The sequence below is a fragment of the Piliocolobus tephrosceles genome, chromosome 15, assembly GCF_002776525.5.
Source record: "Piliocolobus tephrosceles isolate RC106 chromosome 15, ASM277652v3, whole genome shotgun sequence".
Lineage (NCBI taxonomy): Eukaryota > Metazoa > Chordata > Mammalia > Primates > Cercopithecidae > Piliocolobus > Piliocolobus tephrosceles.
In genome coordinates this window covers 36,714,562-36,734,861 of record NC_045448.1, presented here as the reverse complement: position 1 = coordinate 36,734,861, position 20,300 = coordinate 36,714,562, and the positions used below count along the sequence as shown (strand labels likewise).

Sequence of the window (20,300 nt, the reverse complement as noted above, 5' to 3'; positions counted from 1 at the left end):
CACCTGTAATCCCAGCTACTCGGGAGGCTGAGGCAGGAGAATCACTTGAAACCAGAAGGCGGAGGTTGCAATGAGCTGAGATCGCGCCACTGCACTCCAGCCTGGGCAACAAGAGTGAAACTCCATCTCAAAAAAACACACAACAACAACAAAAATCTGATGTTTCAGTTTTGAATAACATAAACAATTCTCTTCTCCTTCTTCTCTTCTCTTCTCCTCTCCTCCCCTCCCCTCCCCTCCCCTCCCCTCCCCTTTCCTCTCCTTTCCTTCTTTTCCTGTCTTGCCAAGGCTAGAATGCAGTGGTGTGATCACAGCCTACTGCTACCTTGAATTCCTGGGCTCAAGCGATCCTCCTGCCTCAACCTCCCAAATAGTTGGGCTTACAGACACGTGTGCCACCATGTCCGGCTACTTTTTTGTTTTTTGTAGAGACAGTGCCTCGCTATGTTGCCCAGGCTGTCTTTTCTTTCTTTAGTAGTGCTTGAAATGTTCAAGCATATTAAATACTAAAATTACTTTTTCAGAAAAAAAATTTCTCCCACTTCACTCTCTCCCTCTCTGATGTGACAATCAGGACAGTTCAAATACTGATTTTTAAAATTTATTGTATAATGCATAGAGAAAATATAAATGAACAAGCTTGAAACTATGTTTAATCTTCTTAATGTTAAACATGCAAGCTAAAGCAAAATGAGGGGATGTTTTCCCATATCGTGCTGGTAAATATGGAACATAAAATTATATTTAATCCTGGCAGGGATTTGAGATTAGGGCTTCCCTGAACACTGTTGGTGAAGTATAAGCAAGCAGGACCATTCTGGAAAGCAATTTCAAGAGCCTTAAAAACTTTTATATTCTTTGGCCTAGAAAACAAACTTCTAGGAATATATCCCAAGTTATAATCAGAGGTATAGACAAAGATTTATGTAAAAAAATGCTCATTGTAGCATTATTTCTAATGGATCTGGAAATAATAAAATGTTGAAAACATGCCAATAATGAGAAATCCTAGGCATTTATTACAAATGGTGTGTAGTAGAATATTAAATTACCTGTGACGTGTTCAGCTCTAACCTTAAGAATGACTCCGACAAGTTTAAAATATATGGAGATAAATAACTGGAACAAATATACTAAAATGTTAATAATGGAGGAATTATTATTTCCATTTTATGTTTTCTGTATTTTTCCCTTTTACATTTGTATTTAATATAAAATATATAATTAGAATCTTATATAAATGAGAAATAACTGATGTAATGATGAAGAACAATTATTTTTTAATCTGGTCATATTGAAATCATACAGGTTTATAATAATGAAAACTGCTTTCTAAAATTATTGGCGTGATTCATCTGTGCTCATGTTTTCCAGTTTTCCTGTCAGTAATGAATTATAATCAGAATCCACATTATGTTGAAGAAAAGACATGAAATACCAGAACATCTAATCAATGATCAAATCAGTAGGTACTTACTGAATACTTGTGTACCTAGAACTTTTATAGGCATGCCTCATTCTAGCCCATAAACTTCCTGTTAGATCTTTTTGGAGACCCTCTATGTGCTAACATAGATAGTATCCACAATGCCTCCTTGAAAACCAATCTATAAAGCAGATCATTTAAACATAGTTCAGGTTTCCCTGATGCTTTAATTTAGGATTATGTACTCAATGAAACATTTAGCATCAAAGAAATCAGAGCTTCATAGGAAAGCCATGACAGCTTATTCTCTACAATCATGTAAATCATAAAATTATGCTTCAAATCATAGGATATTTAAAGCTGGGAGGAGCTTTGGAGGTCGTCCTTTATTTTATGGAAGGGAAATCAGGCCCAGTGTCACCACCTTGGCTAATGCTGCAGTCATTTGGGGGAAGAAGTTGGAACCAGAATGCGAGTTTGCTGGCTACAGTGTTGGCCTCTTTACTCTACTTGCTCCCTGCCAGTGTACATGTGGATTATCAACAGTACTCCAATGATAATGAGCACTGCAAAACTCTGCTCTAGCATGCATTGAAACATATCTAAAACAAGCATGCTACCTCTTAATTAAACACATTAAACACTTAATTGACGTTTATTTAGAGAGCTTTTGAGAGATCCTTGAATGGCTCCAATACCTTAAAAATCCAGCCTCCTTAAGAACAATTATTTGCTTAGAAATAATTACTGAGTGCCTATGATATGTGGTGAGCACTAGAGATACGACCCTGAGCATGATACAGCTCCCACCCTCAGTGAGTTTACAGATTTTGGAGAGCCAGAAAAATGACAAGGCCAATATCTTGCAGCTATGTGAGAAGAAACACAGGACACCAAGGAAATGCATAGAAGATGGTCCAACCTAATGGGGATGAGGGAAGCTTCCTGGAGGAATAGCGTGGTTTGTGGGAGGGGGTGTGGGCATGTCAGTGAGAGGAAGAGCATTCCAGGAAAGGGAACGGCATGTTCAAAGGCCTGTAGGTGAGAAATGATGCATTCCCCAGGGAAATTAGAAGTTCAGTGCTGGAGTGGGGGCTATGGTGAGTGACAAGAGCAGGGGAGGAGAGCAAGAGCCATATCGGGAGGCCCCACAAGCAAGGCACTTGAAGAAACTTGCACCGCATCCTAAAGGCAAAGGGAAAACACCGAGTTTGCGTGGAGAGCAACAGAGTGGAGGTCAGATACGGGCTTTAAAAAATTAATAGGGGTATGGTAGAAAATGAGGTCAAGGCGTAAGGATTTGGGGCAAGGAGGCCATCACAGCACCCAGAGGAGGGGTAGAGAGACTTAAGCAAATGACCCTGGGGTGAAGACATGTAAGCAGAGGAGAGAGATGGCAGGGAGGCAGACACACAAGGACCTGGAAAGGGGACTATGTGAACGCGAGCCTCCTTGTTTTTCATTAATAGAGTGATTTATTATTCCCCCTAGCTTCATTAAGGTATAATTGACAAATGAAAATAGTCTATATTTATGATGTTTTGATATATGTGTACATTGTGAAATGATTAAATCAAGCTAATTAACACAGCCATCACCTCGCAAACTTAACAATTTTTATGTGTGTGGTGAGTACATCTTAACTCTACTCTCTTAGCATATTTCAAGTAAACAATGCAGTTTTATAAGCTTTAGTCACTGTGCTGTACATTAGATCACCAGAACATATTCATCTTGTAACTGAAAGTTTGTACCTTTTTTTTTTTTTTTTTGAGATGGAATCTCGCTGTTGTTGCCCAGGCTGGAGTGCAATGGCACAATCTCGGCTCACTGCAACCTCTGCCTCCCGGGTTCCAGCAATCTCCTGCCTCAGCCTCCCAAGTAGCTTAGATTACAGGTGCCCGCTACCATACTCTGCTAATTTTTGTGTTTTCAGTAGAGATGGGGATTTCACCATGTTGGCTGGGTTGGTCTCGAACTCCTGACCTCAGGTGATCCACCCACCTCGGTCTCCCAAAGTGCTGGGATTACAGGCATAAGCCACCACACCTGGCCTGAAAGTTTGTACCTTTTGACCAGCATCTCCCTATTTCCCCAGCTCCCCAGCCCCTGGAAACCATTGTTCTACTTTCTGCTTCCATCAGTTTGACTTTTGTAGATTCGATACAGTATGTAAATGAGATCATACAGTCTTTGTCTTTCTGTGCCTGATTTATTTCACTTAGTATAACATCCTCTGGTACATTTACATTGTAAATGACAGGATTTCTTTTTTTATGGCAGAATAATATTCCATTGTATATGTGCACCACATTTTCTTTATTCATTCATCCATTGATAGACACTTAGGTTGATTCCTTATTTTGACTGTTGTGAATATGCTGCATTGAACATGGGGGTAAGGATATCTCTTCAACATGAATGATTTCATTTGCTTTGGACATATACTCAGATGTGGGATTGCTGGATGACATGGTAATTCTTATTTTTATGTTTTGAAGGAATCTCATTGTTTGGGTTTATCTCATAATATGGGTTTATTAATTTACATTCCTACTAACAATTTAGAAGGGCTCCCTTTTCTCCACATCCTTGCCAACACTTATCTTTTGTTTTTTAATAACCGCCATTCTAACGGATGTGAGGTAATATCTCATTGTGGCCTTAATTTGCATTTACCTGATATTAGTGATGTTGAGCATTTTTTCATATGCCTTTTGACCATCTGTATGTCCTCTTTTGAGAAATGTCTATTCACATCCTTTGTCCATTTTAAAAATTAGGGTATTTGTTTTCGTGCTGTTGATTTATTAGAGTTCCTTATATATTTTGGATATTAATTCCTTATCAAATGTATGGTTTGCAAATATTATCTTACATTCTACAAATTGTCTCTTCACTCTGTTGGTTGTTTCTTTTACTGTGCAGAAGGTTTTGGTGCAATCCCATTTGTCTGCCTTTGCTTTTATTGCCTGTGCTTTTAGGATTATATCCAAAAAGTCATTGCCCAGACCAATGTCACAAAGCTTTTTTCTTATGTTTTCTTCCAGTAGTTTTATAACTTCAAGTCTTACATTTAAGTCTTTAGTCAATTTCGAGTTAATTTTTGTATACAGTGTGAGCTAAGGGCCCAATTACATTCTTCTGCGTATGGATATACTATTTTCCCAATACCACTTATTGAAGAGACTGCTTTTTCCCCATTGTGTGTTCTTGTCACCTTTGTTAAAAATCAATTAAACATAAACGTATGGATTTATTTCTGGGCTCTTTGTTTCATGGGATTATATGTCTGTTTTTATGCCAGTACCATGCTGTTTTGATTACTATAGCTTTGTAGTGTATTTGGACATTGGGTATTTGATGCCTCCACCTTTGTTCTTTTTGCTCAGGATTGCTTTGACCTTTTGGAATCTTTTCTGTTTCCATATGAATTTAGAGTTCTTTTCCCAAATTTCTGTGGAAAATGCCATTGGAATTTCAATAGGGATTGCTTTGAGGATTGCATAAAAGAATCTGTAGCTTGCTTTGGATAGTATAGGCATTTTAACAATATTAATTCTTCCAATCCATGAACATGGAATAGCTTTCCATTTATGTCCATCTTCTTCAATTTTCTGCATCTTGTTTTTGGTGTGTGTGAGTCAGGGCCTTATTTCTGTCATCCATGTTGGAGTGCAGTGGCATGATCATGGCTCACTGTAGCCTCAATCTCCCTGAACTTAGGTGATCTTCCCTCCTCAGACTCTCGAGTAGCTAGGACTACAGTCACATACTACCACACCTGGATAATTTTTTTATTTTTATTTTTGTAGATACAGGGTTTCTCCATGCTTCACAAGCCGGTCTCAAACTCCTGGGCTCAAGCAATCGGCCCACTTAAGCCATGCAAAATGCTGGGATTACAGGTGTGAGCCACTGTGCCTGGCCTCATCAATGTTTTATAATTTTCAATGCACAGATCTTTCACCTCTATGGTTAAATTTATTCCTAAGTAGTTTTTTTTTGGATGCTATCGTAAATGAGATTGTTTCCTTGATTTCTTTTTCAGATAGTTCACTGTTAGTATATAGAGGTGCTACTGACTTTTGTATGTTAATTTTGTATTCTATAACTTTACTGAATTCATTTATTAGTTCTAACAGGTTTTTGGTGGAGTCTTCAGGGTTTTCTATATATCATATCATGTTATCTGCAGAGAAAGTTTTATTTCTTTTTCAGTTTGAATATCTCTATTTCCTTTCCTTGCCTAACTGCTCTGGGTAGGACTTCCAGTAACATGTTGAACGGAAGTATCAAGGGTGGGCATCCTTGTCTCATTTCTGATCTTAGAGGAAAAGCTTTTAGCTTTTCACCATTGATTATGATATTAGCTGTGGCCCTGTCATACATGGCCTTTATTGTGTTGAGGTACAGGGGTCTCCTTTTTGTACTTTGATTTCTTGCTATCTGAATAAGCAAGCCAGAAGAGCAAGGGCAGGCTGAGAAAGGCAGGGTACAAAAGACAGCCAGATCTTCCTTTCTTGTTTCTGTGATGCTGGGAAGATGCAGAGTGTGAAATGGCCTCAGAGTTTGTTTTATTTGTTTGACTAAACCCTATTCCTAACCTCCTGTCCCACTCTCAATCCATTCTTATGTTAGAAACCTACTAACTTGTATGTTAGAATGAAAAGAGAGGTAGCTTCTCAAAGGGGCAAGGGGGAAATGAAGGACCTTATGCTTTCAAGGGATTGTTCCCCAGGGTCATAGCCAACTTTTTGTTTGCTAAAGCAAGCCAGGCATATAGAGCAATTGTAGAGGCAGTGTTGGGATGGTTGACCCTTGGACCTTACCCAGTCTCTGAGGACAACAGCAGTGGTTGGGGTAGGGCTCCTGGTCCAGGTGCCTAGAGGTTCCTCAGGGCTTCTCATGGCCATCTGACAGGAGACAGGAAATAGTGCCACTGGTTCCTGAGAGTGCCTGGTATCCCTGAGGACTTATCCAAAGTGAAGACAGAGCATTGTTTTTGGCCTTTTCTTTGGCTCCAAGAGAAAGTAGCTTACCTGAGAGACAAGTAGCTTGGACAGAGCTGCCCCTAGGTCTCTGGCAGCCCTGTTACATAGGGTTGGGTGATTAATAGCTCAAACATATAATTTGCAGGAAGCTCTGAGACAATGAGTGACTTGACAAAATTGGCAAGTTGATGGTAGAGTCAGGACTAGAACCCATATCCTCCCTTTGACTCCTGGTCCAATACTTCTTCCAATATGCCTAGAGCCCCCTTGCCTTCCCAGCTGCATTACCTTCTTCTCTTCCAGTCCCCAGTTCTGCCAGGTACACACCCTCTGAACAGACCCTGAGCACTCTCATTATATTATGGGTTGAATTACGTACCCCCAAATTTATATGTTGAAGTCCTAAGCCTCCGTATCTTAGAATGTGACCTTATTTGGAAATAGGCTCATTGCAGCTATAATTAGTTAAGTTAGGATGAGGTCATACTGGAGTAGGGTGTGCCTCTAATCCAATATGACTGATGTCATTATAAAAAGGGAAAATGTGCAGACAAACATAAGTAGAGGGCGAATACCATGTGAAGATGAAGACAGTGATCAGGATCATACATCTACAGGCCAAAGAACACCAAAGATTGCCAGCAGACAGCCAGAAGCTAGGAGAGAGACACAGAACAGATTCCTGCCTTGCAGCCCTCTGAAAGAACCAACCCTTTTGACACTGATTTTGGACTTCTAGTCTCCAGAAGGTGGAGAGAACGGATTTTTGTTGTCCTAATCCACCCAGATTGTGGTGTTTTGTTACAGCAGCCCTGACAAACTAACAGACTGTCTGAAAGGCTTCTGCACACCTTCCTGGCAGTAATTTCACAATGATCCACAGGATTACTCTACCTGACAAGGCCATGGCACAGTGGGGCCAAGCTTAATGGAAGATGACCCTTGGGCTTGGTCCTAAACCCCTCAGCACTTTAGCTGAGTACTTCTAGTTGACCTGCTGCTCCTCAAGGGCCTATCCAAGATTGCATACTCTGGTGATAATGGATTCTTTTTTAAAAAAATCATCTTTGGCCTGGGTGCGGTGGCTCACGCCTGTAATTCCAGCATTTTGGGAGGCTGAGGCGGGTGGATCACAAGGTCAGGAGATTGAGACCATCCTGGCTAACACGGTGAAACCCCATCTCTACTAAAAGTACAAAAACAAACAAAAAAACAAAACAAAATATCCGGGTGTGGTGGCGGGCGTCTGTAGTCCCAGCTACTTCAGAGGCTGAGGCAGGAGAATGGCGTGAACCCGGGAGGCGGAGCTTTCAGTGAGCAGAGATTGCACCACTGCACTCCAGCCTGGGTGACAGAGTGAGACTCCGTCTCAAAAAAAAAAAAAAAAAAAAAAAAAAATCTCTGGCTGGGTGTGGTGGCTCATGCCTGTAATCCCAGCACTTTGGGAGGCTGAGGCAGGCGGATCACGAGGTCAGGAGTTCCAGACCAGCCTGGCTAGCATGGTGAAACGCCGTCTCTACTAAAAATACAAAAATTAACCAGACGTGGTGGCGTGTGCCTGTAATCCCAACCACTTGGGAGACTGAGGCGGGAGAATTGCTTGACCCTGGGAGGCGGAGGTGCAGTGAGCCGAGATCACTCCACTGCACTCCAGCCTGGGCGACAGAGTAAGACTCTGTCTCAAAAAAAAAAAAAGAAAGAATCATCTGTAAAAGCGTGAGTTGCCAATGCTATAGGTAAAGCCATGTCAGCAGTAAGTTTTTTTTTTTTTTTTTTTTTGGAAATTAAGAAATAAGATCCTTACATTTAGAATCTGTAAATATGCAGTATCTGAAATACTTGCTAATTGCTGAGGAATACACAAGATAGGTGTGTGTATGTGTGTGTGTAATATGTAATATACTGAGACATATATGTAATACATATACAGTATTTGCTTTACATGAAAACATATACACATGCATCCTGAATTTGATCTTTGCTTACCATTCTTTCTTAAAACATCTCTTCAAAATGTTTGTCATAAAAAGATACACTGTATTGTTTATATGCTCTGTCTTGGTTTAAAACTTTTCTTGGCTGGATTCTTTGGATCTTAGGAAAATGCTAAAAGGGTATCCAGATACACATATAAAAGTACTTACCAAGGAACATTTCAATAACAGATGCCTTCATAGTGAGAACAACAGTCCTCTTAAATATCAGAATGACACCCTGGAGAGAAAGAAACAATAACATCATCATATTTCAGCCGGGGGTTCTGATTTGGATGCACAGAGTGTGTGGGGATGGGCTGCATCATTTTGCATTGCCCTCTGGAGTCTTAGGATTCCAGGCTACAGATTTCCATAAGCAGCACATAGAGATGGCAGCGGCTGGCCTTGCTGGTACCCAGAGATGCTATTTTCAGTTAGAAAGCCCATTCTGGCCACCAGCCTCCAATTCTTCAAATATTTGATGTTTACTTAGAACTGAAGAGGAAATAACTCTACGATTTTGAGAATATGTCCAAGTAGCCACATTTATGGCATTCAGAAAACATATTTAGATTACAATTATTAATACTTCACTATTCATTCAATAAATATTTATTAAACTCCTATTATATGGCTACATTTTGTTAGAAAGTGCTAAAAATTGAATTAAAAAACAATTCTTACCCTTGAAAGACTTACAGTTTAATATAGGTGGAAAAACATAAGTGGATACAAATAACCACGTTAAATTGCATAAGAGAATGTTAAGTCCTCATAAGAGAGTATAAGGGGAAATTTATAGAGCAGTGGTTCTCAAACTTTGCTGCGTGTTATTTAATAGTATCACCTGGGAGTTTAAAAAAATCCTGATGCCCAGGCTGTACCCCAGACCAATTGAATAAGCCTCTCTTGGGCTGGGAGTCTAGTTAATTAAGTTTTAACAGCTTCTCAAGTAATTCCAACATGCAGCCAAGTTTGAGAACCAGTGGTTTTGAGTCGAGCTTCTTGAACTTTTTTTTTTTTTTTTTTTTTTTGAGACATAATCTCTGTCACCAAGGCTGGAGTGCAGTGGCACGATCTTGGCTCACTGCATCCTTCGCCTCCTGGGTTTAAGCAATTCTGTGCCTCAGCCTTCCAAGTAGCTGGGATCACAGGCACGTGCCACCACACCTGGCTAATTTTTGTATCTTTAGTTGAGACGGGGTTTCACCATCTTGGCCAGGCTGGTCTTGAACTCCTGACATCTTGATCTACCTGCCTGGGCCTCCCAAAGTGCTGGGATTATAGGCGTGAGCCCCTGGGCCCAGCTGGCTTGTGTATACTCATCACCTGGGGCTCTTGTTAAAGTGCAGGTTCTAATCCAGTAGGTACAGGTGGTGCTAGAGATTCCCCAAGGGCCAGAAAGTTTAGAAGGACAGAGATTATGGCAGCCATGGGAATAAGAGAAAGCCTCATAGAGATGGTAGCAACTGGGTCAACTTTGAAGAATGAACAGGCTTTGAACATGCAGAAACAGGAGAGAAGTGGCTCCAAGTGGGGGAACAGTGCCAACAGAGACTCAGACGTTGGAGAGTGCAATAGATATGAAAATGCTGGTGATCTATAAGGGAGTTTCTCATCTTTCTCTTAAGGCTATGAGGAAACTGTCAAAGGTTTACTCGTACCACTATTAATTGAGTATATTCTGTGCATTCTGTATTGTTTTGAATCCACACAGTAAGTCACCATGATAGGTCTTACGATCCTCATTGAACAGATGAGGAAACTAAGGCATAGAGAAGTTAAATGTCATAACTGTGGTCCAAGGTGGTGAAAGGATTAGAATGGAGGTGAAAGTGGGCGGGAGGAATCTGCCCTGGGCACAGGCAATAAGGGAGAAATTTGTAGAGAATGAAAAGACTTAAAGTTGGTCTGCTTTTTATTATCCTTATGAGCTAGCACTTTTAAACAATGTCAGTGGCAGTAAAGCATTCCTCCCCTCCGGGCAGATGGCTTCCACTATATCCCCCTCCCTCCAGTGCCACGGTTGTGTGCCCCAAAGCTGGCATTCATAACTCTACCCTCTGCTGTGTTCGCTGGTGTACTGGTTAAAAAAACAATAGAGATAAAAGCCCTGATTTGCAGAGCTTGTCAATTTCCCTGGTAGCAAATCCTCCTACCGTGGCTGATTTTGAAGCCACCAAAGTGACATCACTGAATGGAGATCTAGAAAGAGATAAGCACAATCTAGTACTAGCTAGGCCCAATCTAAGCTTATAAACAATATTTGCTACACTGCTATGCATATTTATTAATAAAAAGCAATTATTAGATTATGAGTTGAGATAGTATACAAGTACCCAATGCAATTAACTTAAAGTTGTTTAGTATATGAAAGCTTTATTACAAGCAATTAAATTAAGCAGCAAGAGTAACCCCAAACAGAACTGATCACTTTATTAATTTCCAACAACGATTGCAATGTGTTAAATTTCCCAATTAAGGTAGTTGGCCACTGGTTACGTCTTTAGCTTCAAAATAAAAACAAAACCATATGTACAATCTGTTTGGCAACTTGATGTTTAAGTAGCCAGATTATATTTAGGAAATAGTGTGATAACAGGTAATTTTTTGTTTTTTATTAATTTGAGAAACTCCAGAACGATGTATGTATCTTCAAGCCTGAGTGTTTAACTTTCCTATTGGATAAATGCAGTATACCAAGTTGCCCTACTGGATCCACCTATGCAGCCCCATTAATTGACTGTTACCAGTCAACATTGCAGATTTCATCCGAGTTATCCTTGACTTCTCTTTCTCTTTCTCTTACACCCCACACGCTCTCCACCCACCAGTCCTGTTGGCGCTGCATTCAAAGTCTATCCAGAAACTGACCATTTCTCAGCATCTCACCATTACCAATGCCATCTGTGGCAGCCTCTGCCCTGTCCCGCCTAGATTATTGCAATTAGCCTCATAACTAGGCGGTTCCCTTCTTCCTTTGTCCTCTGCAGTTCACAGAGCAGCCAGCATGATCCTATTCAAAGTCAGTCAGTCCGTGGCATTTCTCGGCTTACACTCTACAGTGGCTCCCCGTCTTACTCAGAAGAAAAGCCTAAGTTTTTACAAGTGGCTCAGGACCCTACTTGATTTGGCCTCCGTCCACCCTTCTGTTCTCATTTCACACTATTCTCCTGCTCAATTAGTAATCTTCAGCCACACCGGCCTCTTGGCTGTTTCTGGAACACCTCTTACCTCAGGGTCTCTGCACTTGTTGTACCACCTTTTCTTCTGGCTGGATGCCATTTCCCTGGATAAGCACATGACTTGCTCCCTCATTTCTTTCAAATCTTTGCTTAAACTTTACCTCTCATGAGACATTCCCTGGTTATTCAATTTAAAATCACAATTCCCCTCCCACCTCTCCCACCACCAACCGATATACCCAATCCGTTTCCTACTGTCTTTTTCTCCATTGACTTATCACTTCTGATAAAATATACTCTACTTATTTTATTTCTTATGGAGTTCCCCAGTATAATGCAAGCTCCACAAGACTTTTTGAGTGCTCAGTAAACATGTGTTGAATCAATGTGAGTAATGAGGGCTCCCCCTTTTCCCTAGGAAATTTGAAGAGGAAACAAAACAAAGGGAAGACAATCTTATGAATACATTAGAAACGACTGTATTATACACTATATTTTATTTGTTTATATATTTATTTATTGAGATGGAGTCTCGCTCTGTGGCCCAGGCTGGAGTGCAATGGTGCAATTTCAGCTCACTGCAACCACCACCTTCTGGGTTCAAGCAATTATCTGCCTCAGCCTCCCAAGTAGCTGGGATTATAGGTGCCTGCCACCACACCTGGCTAATTTTTATATTTTTAGTATAGATGGGGTTTCACCATGTTGGCCAGGCTGGTATTGAACTTCTGACTTCGTGATCCACCCTCCTCGGCCTCCCAAAGTGTTGGGATTACAGGTGAGAGCCACTGCCCCCGGCCAAATTATACACTTTAAATGGCATATTTTATGGTATGTGAATTATATCTCAATAAAAATTAATAAAGCAGTATTGATATTGATATTACTGCTAATCAACAAACAAACCCAAAGGGAAGGCGGAGAGCAGAGATAAGTACTCTCAGATCTGTCCTACAACTTTAGAGTCGTGATGGACGTGACCTTTAGAAGCTGGAATGAATGGATAAAAACCAACAGGATTCCGGGAGATGCTCTAATCCCCGAGGAGATCTCTCCCAAGTGTTGGCTTATCAATAATGGAAACTGACCAGAATCACTCTAGTGTCTTAGAATACTTGAAGCTTATTTCTCACCACTGCAGTTTCTACACTTGCTTGATCCGTTTACTCAAGCACTTAAAATGTAAATGTGCCTTTTGAAATGTGTGAAAAAAAAAAAATCAAACCCTCTCTCAGCCATTGCCAAGGCTGAGCATGAGGACTTCCACCAGCACCATTAGGCAGTTTCTGCAGGTGGTCCAATGTCACAGAGCTGTGGGGCACATGGTAACACTGGAGCCCTAATTCCTCACGTGCTCACCCAGGTTCTAACAAAAACTGAACAATGGGGGCTTCCAAAAGAATATGTTACTGATTCACAAATGTATGGATGTGCCATGAGATACAACATAAAGAATCCCAAATATGTAGTTCTGATGAGGCAGATGACGCCTGGTTGTGAAAGAAAAGTATACATTAGTGTAAGTGGATTAGCACAACAAATTTCATTAGATCTCTCTTTCTGCCCAGAGTCAGAAGACAGCAAGTTGGTAATAAATAATAATATTGCGTTTTATTTATATAGTTTTTCACAGTGTTTTAAATAAAGTGACTTTGTGTGCATTTCTAGAGTTGCCTATTTTGTTCACTGTTCAGTTTCTAGAGCCTGGAATAGTGTTTGGTAGTGGGTACAACAATACACGTTTGTTGAGAAAATGAGTGAATACAAACTTGTTCTTCACAGTAAACTTGTGCAGGATGTGGAGTATGCAAAATTCCCATTTTAAAGGTAAGGAAACTGAGGCCCGCAGTGGGTAAGTCACTTATTCAAGGTCACATACACAAAATCAAGCCTGGGTTTCATCGCTCCTGATCCTGCACCCTTCTTTCTACCCCTTGTGTATAAGACAATCTGCAGGTTGCATCTTGTTAAGATTGAAAAAGCAAAATGGACTTTTCTTAAATCTCTGTATCAAAATGCTTGAGATTTACAGATAAGGGGCAAATTGCTCATCAGTTAAAGATGTATGAGAAGAATGCACTTTGTCAAATGTGGAGGAAGTGTAAAAAGGCAAAGAAAGCGAAAAGGAATTTAAGCAGGGAAAATAAAGACCACAGCGAGAAGACACTTGATAATGTTCAACACTGGTGACCAGGAAGTATGAAAATCAAAGCAAGTCCATTGGGAATTGAATGTGGCAATGTATGCAAAAGCAACTTGGAGAAAGAATGGCTAAAATTGAAAAAATCCATATTATCAAGTGTTGGTGAGGAGTGGAGGACTGGAATACTTGCTAATAGGAATGTAAAATGGTACAACTACTTTGGAAAACAGTTTGGTGGTATCTTGAAAAGTTAAAAAGCTGAGTATATATTCCCACCACATGTTGCAGCCATTTCACCCCTAGGCATTTTCCGAAGAGGAATGAAAGTATATGTCCATACAATGACTTCTGCATATATATTTTTAACAACTTTATTTCTCATAGCTCCAAACTGGGAAAGATGCAAAATCTATCAACAGATAAATGGATAAACACATTGTGGTTTATCCATACAATGGAATACTACTCAGCAATAAAAAGGAATGAACTATTGATACATAAAACAACAGGAATGAATCTCAAGATAATTATGTTAAGTGAAAGCAGTCAGACAGAAAAGAATACATTCTGTTCAATTTTACATTCATATCATTACATTGCATCTAGAAACTGTACTCTATAGTAACAAAGAGCACATCAGTGGTATCCAGGAGCCTGGGGAGTGGGAGTGGAGAGTCCTGGAGACATAAGAGCAGAAGTAAGAGAGCAAAGGAACACATGAAAAATTTGGGGATGGATATGTTCATCATTTTGATGTGGTGATGGTTTCACAGTATTTATATGCCAAAACCTGTCAGACTCTACACTTTAAATATATATATTCTTCATGCCTAGAGAGTGGGAGGAGTATTCACTAGAACCCAATAACAGTGGTTATGTCAGGGAAAGAGAACTGGGTAAGTGGTGATCAGAGATGGGAAGGTGTCTTACCATTTTGTTCTATTGAAATCTTTACCCTGTGCATATATGTTAATAAATCCAATATTAGTAAAATATAAAAATGAAATAATGAAAAAACTCTTGAAATTGAAAGGGACACTTAAGAGGTATTGTAGTTATCATTATCACTTCCACCACCAAATTTAGCAGTGCTTCAATTAATATAAACCACGTAGAGTCCGAAGAGCTTCGTTATATGTGGTCTGTTAGGAAGACTTAACATATACAATACTGATCTCAGATGGGAAGCTGCAGCAATCTCCTAACTCACTCTTGCTCCTTGCTCCAGGTCAATCTTTCTTTCAGTTGGAAAGGATCAGCTTCCTAAAGCACAGGTCTGATTGTGCATTCACCTGTTCAGAATTCTTCTTCATAGTCCACTCATTCTCTACAGAATAAAGCTCAAATTCCTCAGTGAGGCATTACAAACTCTTCATGAAATGGCCTGCCTTCCCTTTCAACACCATCTCACTGCAATTCTCCTGAGTAATCCTCCCCTTTGACCCCAGCACACCTGGGCTTTTGGTCTTTTCTCCACACTCTACATGTCAGTACCTTGGCTCACATTCACATTATTCTTCTATCTGGATTACTTTACCAACCCTCACCACAAACCCATCCATCTTTCAAGCTTCAGCTCCTGGGCCACCTCTTCTACATAAATTGCCCTGATTTCCTAAAACCAAAATTCATCTTCTTTTGTGCATCCATTAATCATTCAAAAATAAAAGCATATGTACTATGTGCCAGGCAGAGAGAAACAAGATGCAGGTCCTGGCATCAAGTTGCTTTGAGTCTTCCTGCAGGAGACCGGCATGCATGCATCATAACTAACATTTACTGAGCATATACTAAGTGTCAGTAATATATTAACTCATTTAATCTTCACAGCAACTCTATGAGGTAGAGACTATTTCTTGCCTTCATTTTAGAGGTAAGAAATTGGAAGCATGCAGAGGTTACAGACTTTCCAAGGCTAGAAAGAAGAGGAGCTGGATTCAAACCAGACGTTCCAAGTTCAGAAGCTCTGCATTTCTCCCCTTGCCATAGCTGTTTCATAGTACGTGCACTTACTCCATCTTCATTCTAATTTAATTGACCTGAGTTTACATCGATATTGTTTTATTTATTTATTTATTTATTTATTTATTTATTTAGCTTTGAGACAGAGTTTCGCTCTGTCACCCAGGCTGGAGTACAGTGGCGTGATCTGGGCTCGCTGCAGCCTCCACCTCCTGAGTTCAAGCGATTCTCCTGCGTCAGCCTCCCAAGTAGCTGGGATTACAGGCGTCCACCACCACACCTGGCTAATTTTTGTATTTTTAGTAGAGATGAGGTTTCACCATGTTGGTCAGGCTGGACTCGAACTTCTGACTTCAGGTGATCTGCCTGCCTCGGCCTCCCAAAGTGCTGGGATTATAGGTGTGAGTCACTGTGCCTGGCCTGATACTGTTTTAAAGCTTTCCAAGTGACTCTACTGTGCAGACAGCACTGGGAACCTCTGCTACTGGGGATGCAGTGATGGCAAAAGGGTGGATGGGCACATAGGCCTGAAATGTGGGAATTGGAAGGGGCTTGAATTTATTTAATTGGCATGTTGGAAAACAATGAATGAGTGAACAGGAAAGGACAGGACCTAGCGACAGTGGAGCTTCAGAACTAGGAGTTGCTCAGCAAAGCTGAGAGAGGAATCAGACTGTCAGAGAGGGATAAAGGGCCATGTCAGCCTTGAGTGTCATGCCTAAAGAATGTGGAACTGATCCTTTAGGCAACAGGGAGACATGGAAGGCTTAAAAATTATTTTTGCATTCATCATTTTTAATAAGCCCCCTAGAGGCTTACTTGAGCCACTCGCTTGGAAAAAATTCTGCTCTAGTAGACATGTAGGATTTATGTAATGTTGGTGTTTGTCTGAACTACAATGCTACATGGGGGAGCACCCAACCATACTCTTTGTCCATGAGGCAGAAAGAGCCAGTATCCATCTGGAAACATTTACTAGTTATAAGAGGCTGTGCTGTATTTCCAAAATGCCAAAAATCCCTTGAGGACAGACATCTCTGAATGGGGTGAGGCCACATCTGCAGCCTTGCTTTCTTCATCTCTGACTGACCGTAAAGCCTCCTCCGCTTGTCAATGGATGTGGGTTGATCTGGTGAGGACAGGAAAAGGAAGCTGGCACTAGACGGGGAGTGGGGAGGTCCTTTACAATGTGGTGGTGGCCTCTATCTGTACATAAACCTTCATACAGATGTATCCCTCTGGCCGAGGTCCGAAACACTGCATTTCCTGTTGCCACAACACCAGCGGCCACCTTGGAATCATCATTACAATTCCCCAGGATTCTGTGAGAGAGAGAGAGAGAGAGTGCCAGAGGGGACAGTAGTTTTTCTTTCTTTCTTGAGTTTTCTTCTCTTCCCAACTTCTTTACTTCCTTTTTTTTTTTTTAATCCTAAAGAAATTCTGGCAGAAAATGTGAGCCAAATAGGTAAGGAAGGGGAAATTTTGTGTTTTCTCAATATGTTGGTTCCTAAGAATGCACAAGGCTATTGAAGATGTGCTCTGAGTCAGGCTACGTGGACTGGATGGACACTGCTGGTGGCCTACGCAGAGCATCGTTTTCCCCTTCCTCCTTCCTAACAGAATCCCAATTTGGTAAAGGAAATCAGTGCAGCCCGGCCACTGAGAGGAAGCGGGTCCATCTGCAGCTCCCAGGCAGATCTCAATTTGGGGCCTAAGGCAAGGATGGTTAGACACGCCCCCTTGCTGGCAACTGCTCCAGGCTTGGGCCCATCAGCACCAGGCCCTTGCCAGGTGATCATACTAGCTACTAGTCCAGGTGGGCTGTGTCCTGGGTTGTAACAGACAGAATGGAAGGACTTGAAGCCTATGTTTTTTGGGGAGAGGGTGGTTATCTTGTTGGAAATGAACAAGGAAGCAGGTTGTTGGGGGTCTGCGGGCTGCCATCTTGTGACCACGAGAAAAGTCCAGCAGAGGAAAATCCTAACTCAAGGCGAGGAGGGCAGCCAGGCGAATCACAGAGAGATGAGTCAGAGCTATGATTTGTCTTGCGCCTGGGGGCTGGGCCTTCCTCTGGACTGTCTGTTATGTGAGATAATACATTTCCCTTGCACTAGGCTGGCAGCTGAAAGATTATTCCCAACTGCTACCTAACTCGCGGTGGCCATCCATACCGTGGTTTTAACTGCAGAAGGCTGTAATAACAGGAGTTTATACCAGAGTCTGCGGAGAGTTTTCTCACTAAACTGTTTTCTCATTTGAACCACCGAAGAGCTCCTTGAGGAGGCGAAATTGACATTAGAATTCCTGTAATTCAGAGCAGGGAAGTGACTTGGCCAAAGTCACACAGCCCAGATCTCCAACTTCATATTGCGCTCTTTCTATCCTGCCAACTCCTCACATGGTTGTCACTGTAAGTTTCAAATGATTCCATGATTTGTTCTATAATACTGTAATAAAATAAAAATGCCACTCTTCGTTTGCATAGCACTCTTCACTTTTCAAAGCCTGGTTACATCTACAACTGAAGCAGCTCAATTATTATTGTCAGATGCAGAGATGGCAGTCACTGAAATGTAAATGACTCAGCTGGTCAAAAGCTTGTGATCCAGCAAAAAAAAAAAAAAATAACTGAAGCCAATCGAGGTCTCCCTTGGGATTTTGGGATCGGGATTCTGAAAGCTTCAGAAGCTGTGCGTGCCAAGCTGCAGGCCATGTGGGGCCCTGAATAAGATGTATAAGAGGACGGCGGAAAGAGATGGAGAGAATAAGTATGTGGCCCTGGGAGGAGCAGGAGAAGATCCCTTCATTTCTCACCGCTTTCCAGGTCCCATTTCCAGTCTGAAGAAGGTCCAGCTCGGCTCTGTCTCCTGTGCATGATATTGATGTTTTTGGGCCTTTGACTTGAGCCAGTTTAAGTTGGCTTCTGTTTCCTGCAGCTTTGATTAAAACCCTTTTCATATTTATTGTTCTAGTTATGTCCTGTTCCCCTGAAATGATTAGTAGTAAAATGAAAACACTCAAAATGAAAAGGACATACGCGCTTGTCTTTTGGTAACATCAAAGCAGAGGGTCCCTAGAGAGGCTATCTCCAACCCTGCAGCCAAGCTCCGGGAAGAAGTGTGGCAAGAAATCCTGTGAGCTGTCACAGCCACTGAGAAGGTCTGGGATGCTCAGGAAACAAAAAAATGGAAGTGGGTGACCTTGAAACCATGCTGTCAGAATGTTGCTGTAGAGTTTCCTCGTATATTTTTGACAGTAGTTCACAACCAGAGGTGATTTGGTCCCACAGGAGACATAGAATAGTGTTTGGAGACTTTTTGGGTTGTCACAACTTTGACAAGAGAGGGGAATGCTGCTGGCACCTAGTGGGTGGAGGCCAGAATAGAGATACTGCTGACCATCCTGCAATGCCCAGGACAGCCTCCACAACAAAGAAGTACTCAGCCCCACAGGCCAATAGTGCCAGGGCCAAGAAACTGATTTCTGAGAATGTTTATTTCTTGATGTATTCATGAGAATGTTATGCTTACTGACATTCCAATCTAGGAACTTCCCATAAATATTCTATGTACTTTTGTGATGACTAGAATGTGTATCCCCTTCTCCAGGATCACCCTTCACCACCAACAGTCAGAGAAAATCCTACAGCAAACATGTTTCCTCACAGGCCGTTGGGTGGGGTTAAAGACCTCATTCGTGTATACAACTGATGTATGCCTGTGCCATTAGGTTCATTGATCCATGTGGCATGTTTCTACATGTCGGAAAACCAAAAAGGCAAAGCCATTTTTGGTCGTGTGTTTCAGACCGTTATTTTGTACTGCGTTAGGAACCTGACATATGGTAATGCTTACCACATCCACAAAGGCTTCGACCAATGGTGATTTCTAGAGAGACTACAAACAGTAATTACATTTCTGAAGTGGTAGTTTAGATCTTATATTGCCAGTGGGAAAAAATACTAGTTTGCAGGCATGCCCCAAATGAGCTCTAAAGAAACCCTTCCAAGAGTTATTTATCCTGTGTAATGGAAAGGGGCACGAACATCAGTAAATCTAAAGGAAAGAGGCTAGGACCTCAAAAAGACGAGGTGGGCCATGATTGCTCCTCCTAGTTTCCCTGGAAACCATGAGTGGTTTAAAGATTCTGATGAAACTTTGGAAGATGAGTTTCTCTCATCACAAACTTCTTTGCCTAATGTGTTTGACACTGTGGATTAGCCTTGCCTCCTCCCAGTTCTTCCCTTTGGGCTTTGAGGTTTGTAGTTGCCAAGGGGCCGTCTACTGTGAATTTGGAGCTGGGTGTTTACTTCTGCTCAACTATTATCCCTAGAGCCTAGACAAGCCTGAATACTCTGTGCTTTTTGGTCTGCCTTCAATTCTGAAGCACAGAAAAACATTCTCAGGTCCGGCAAAACTTTCCAGCTGAGATAGGAAGGAAGATGAGGGTGTGTCTGCAAGATCCATGCCCTCCCCTCTGCTGCTCAGTAGAGAATGGGCTCCTCTCAGATGACAGGGTTCTGAGAGGCAGATGTGGGGCTGCCTCTCAGAAGCACATTTTTGAATCCCAGCAACCAGAGACCTGGGTGAAATGGAGGGTGTGGAGGACAGTGTC

General features: G+C 41.5%; 1 protein-coding gene across 3 annotated transcripts in view; it reads right to left on the bottom strand.

Moving 5' to 3' along the window:
• Positions 1-20,300, bottom strand: part of VIT (vitrin) — a 125,694-nt gene that overhangs the window by 97,049 nt on the left and 8,345 nt on the right. For all 3 annotated transcript variants that reach the window (XM_026454757.1, XM_026454758.1, XM_026454759.1), the window contains exon 2: positions 8,565-8,634. In XM_026454757.1, coding sequence (XP_026310542.1) covers positions 8,565-8,595 — 31 coding nt within the window. In that variant the 5' untranslated portion in view covers positions 8,596-8,634. The remainder of the gene's footprint in view (positions 1-8,564; positions 8,635-20,300) is intronic.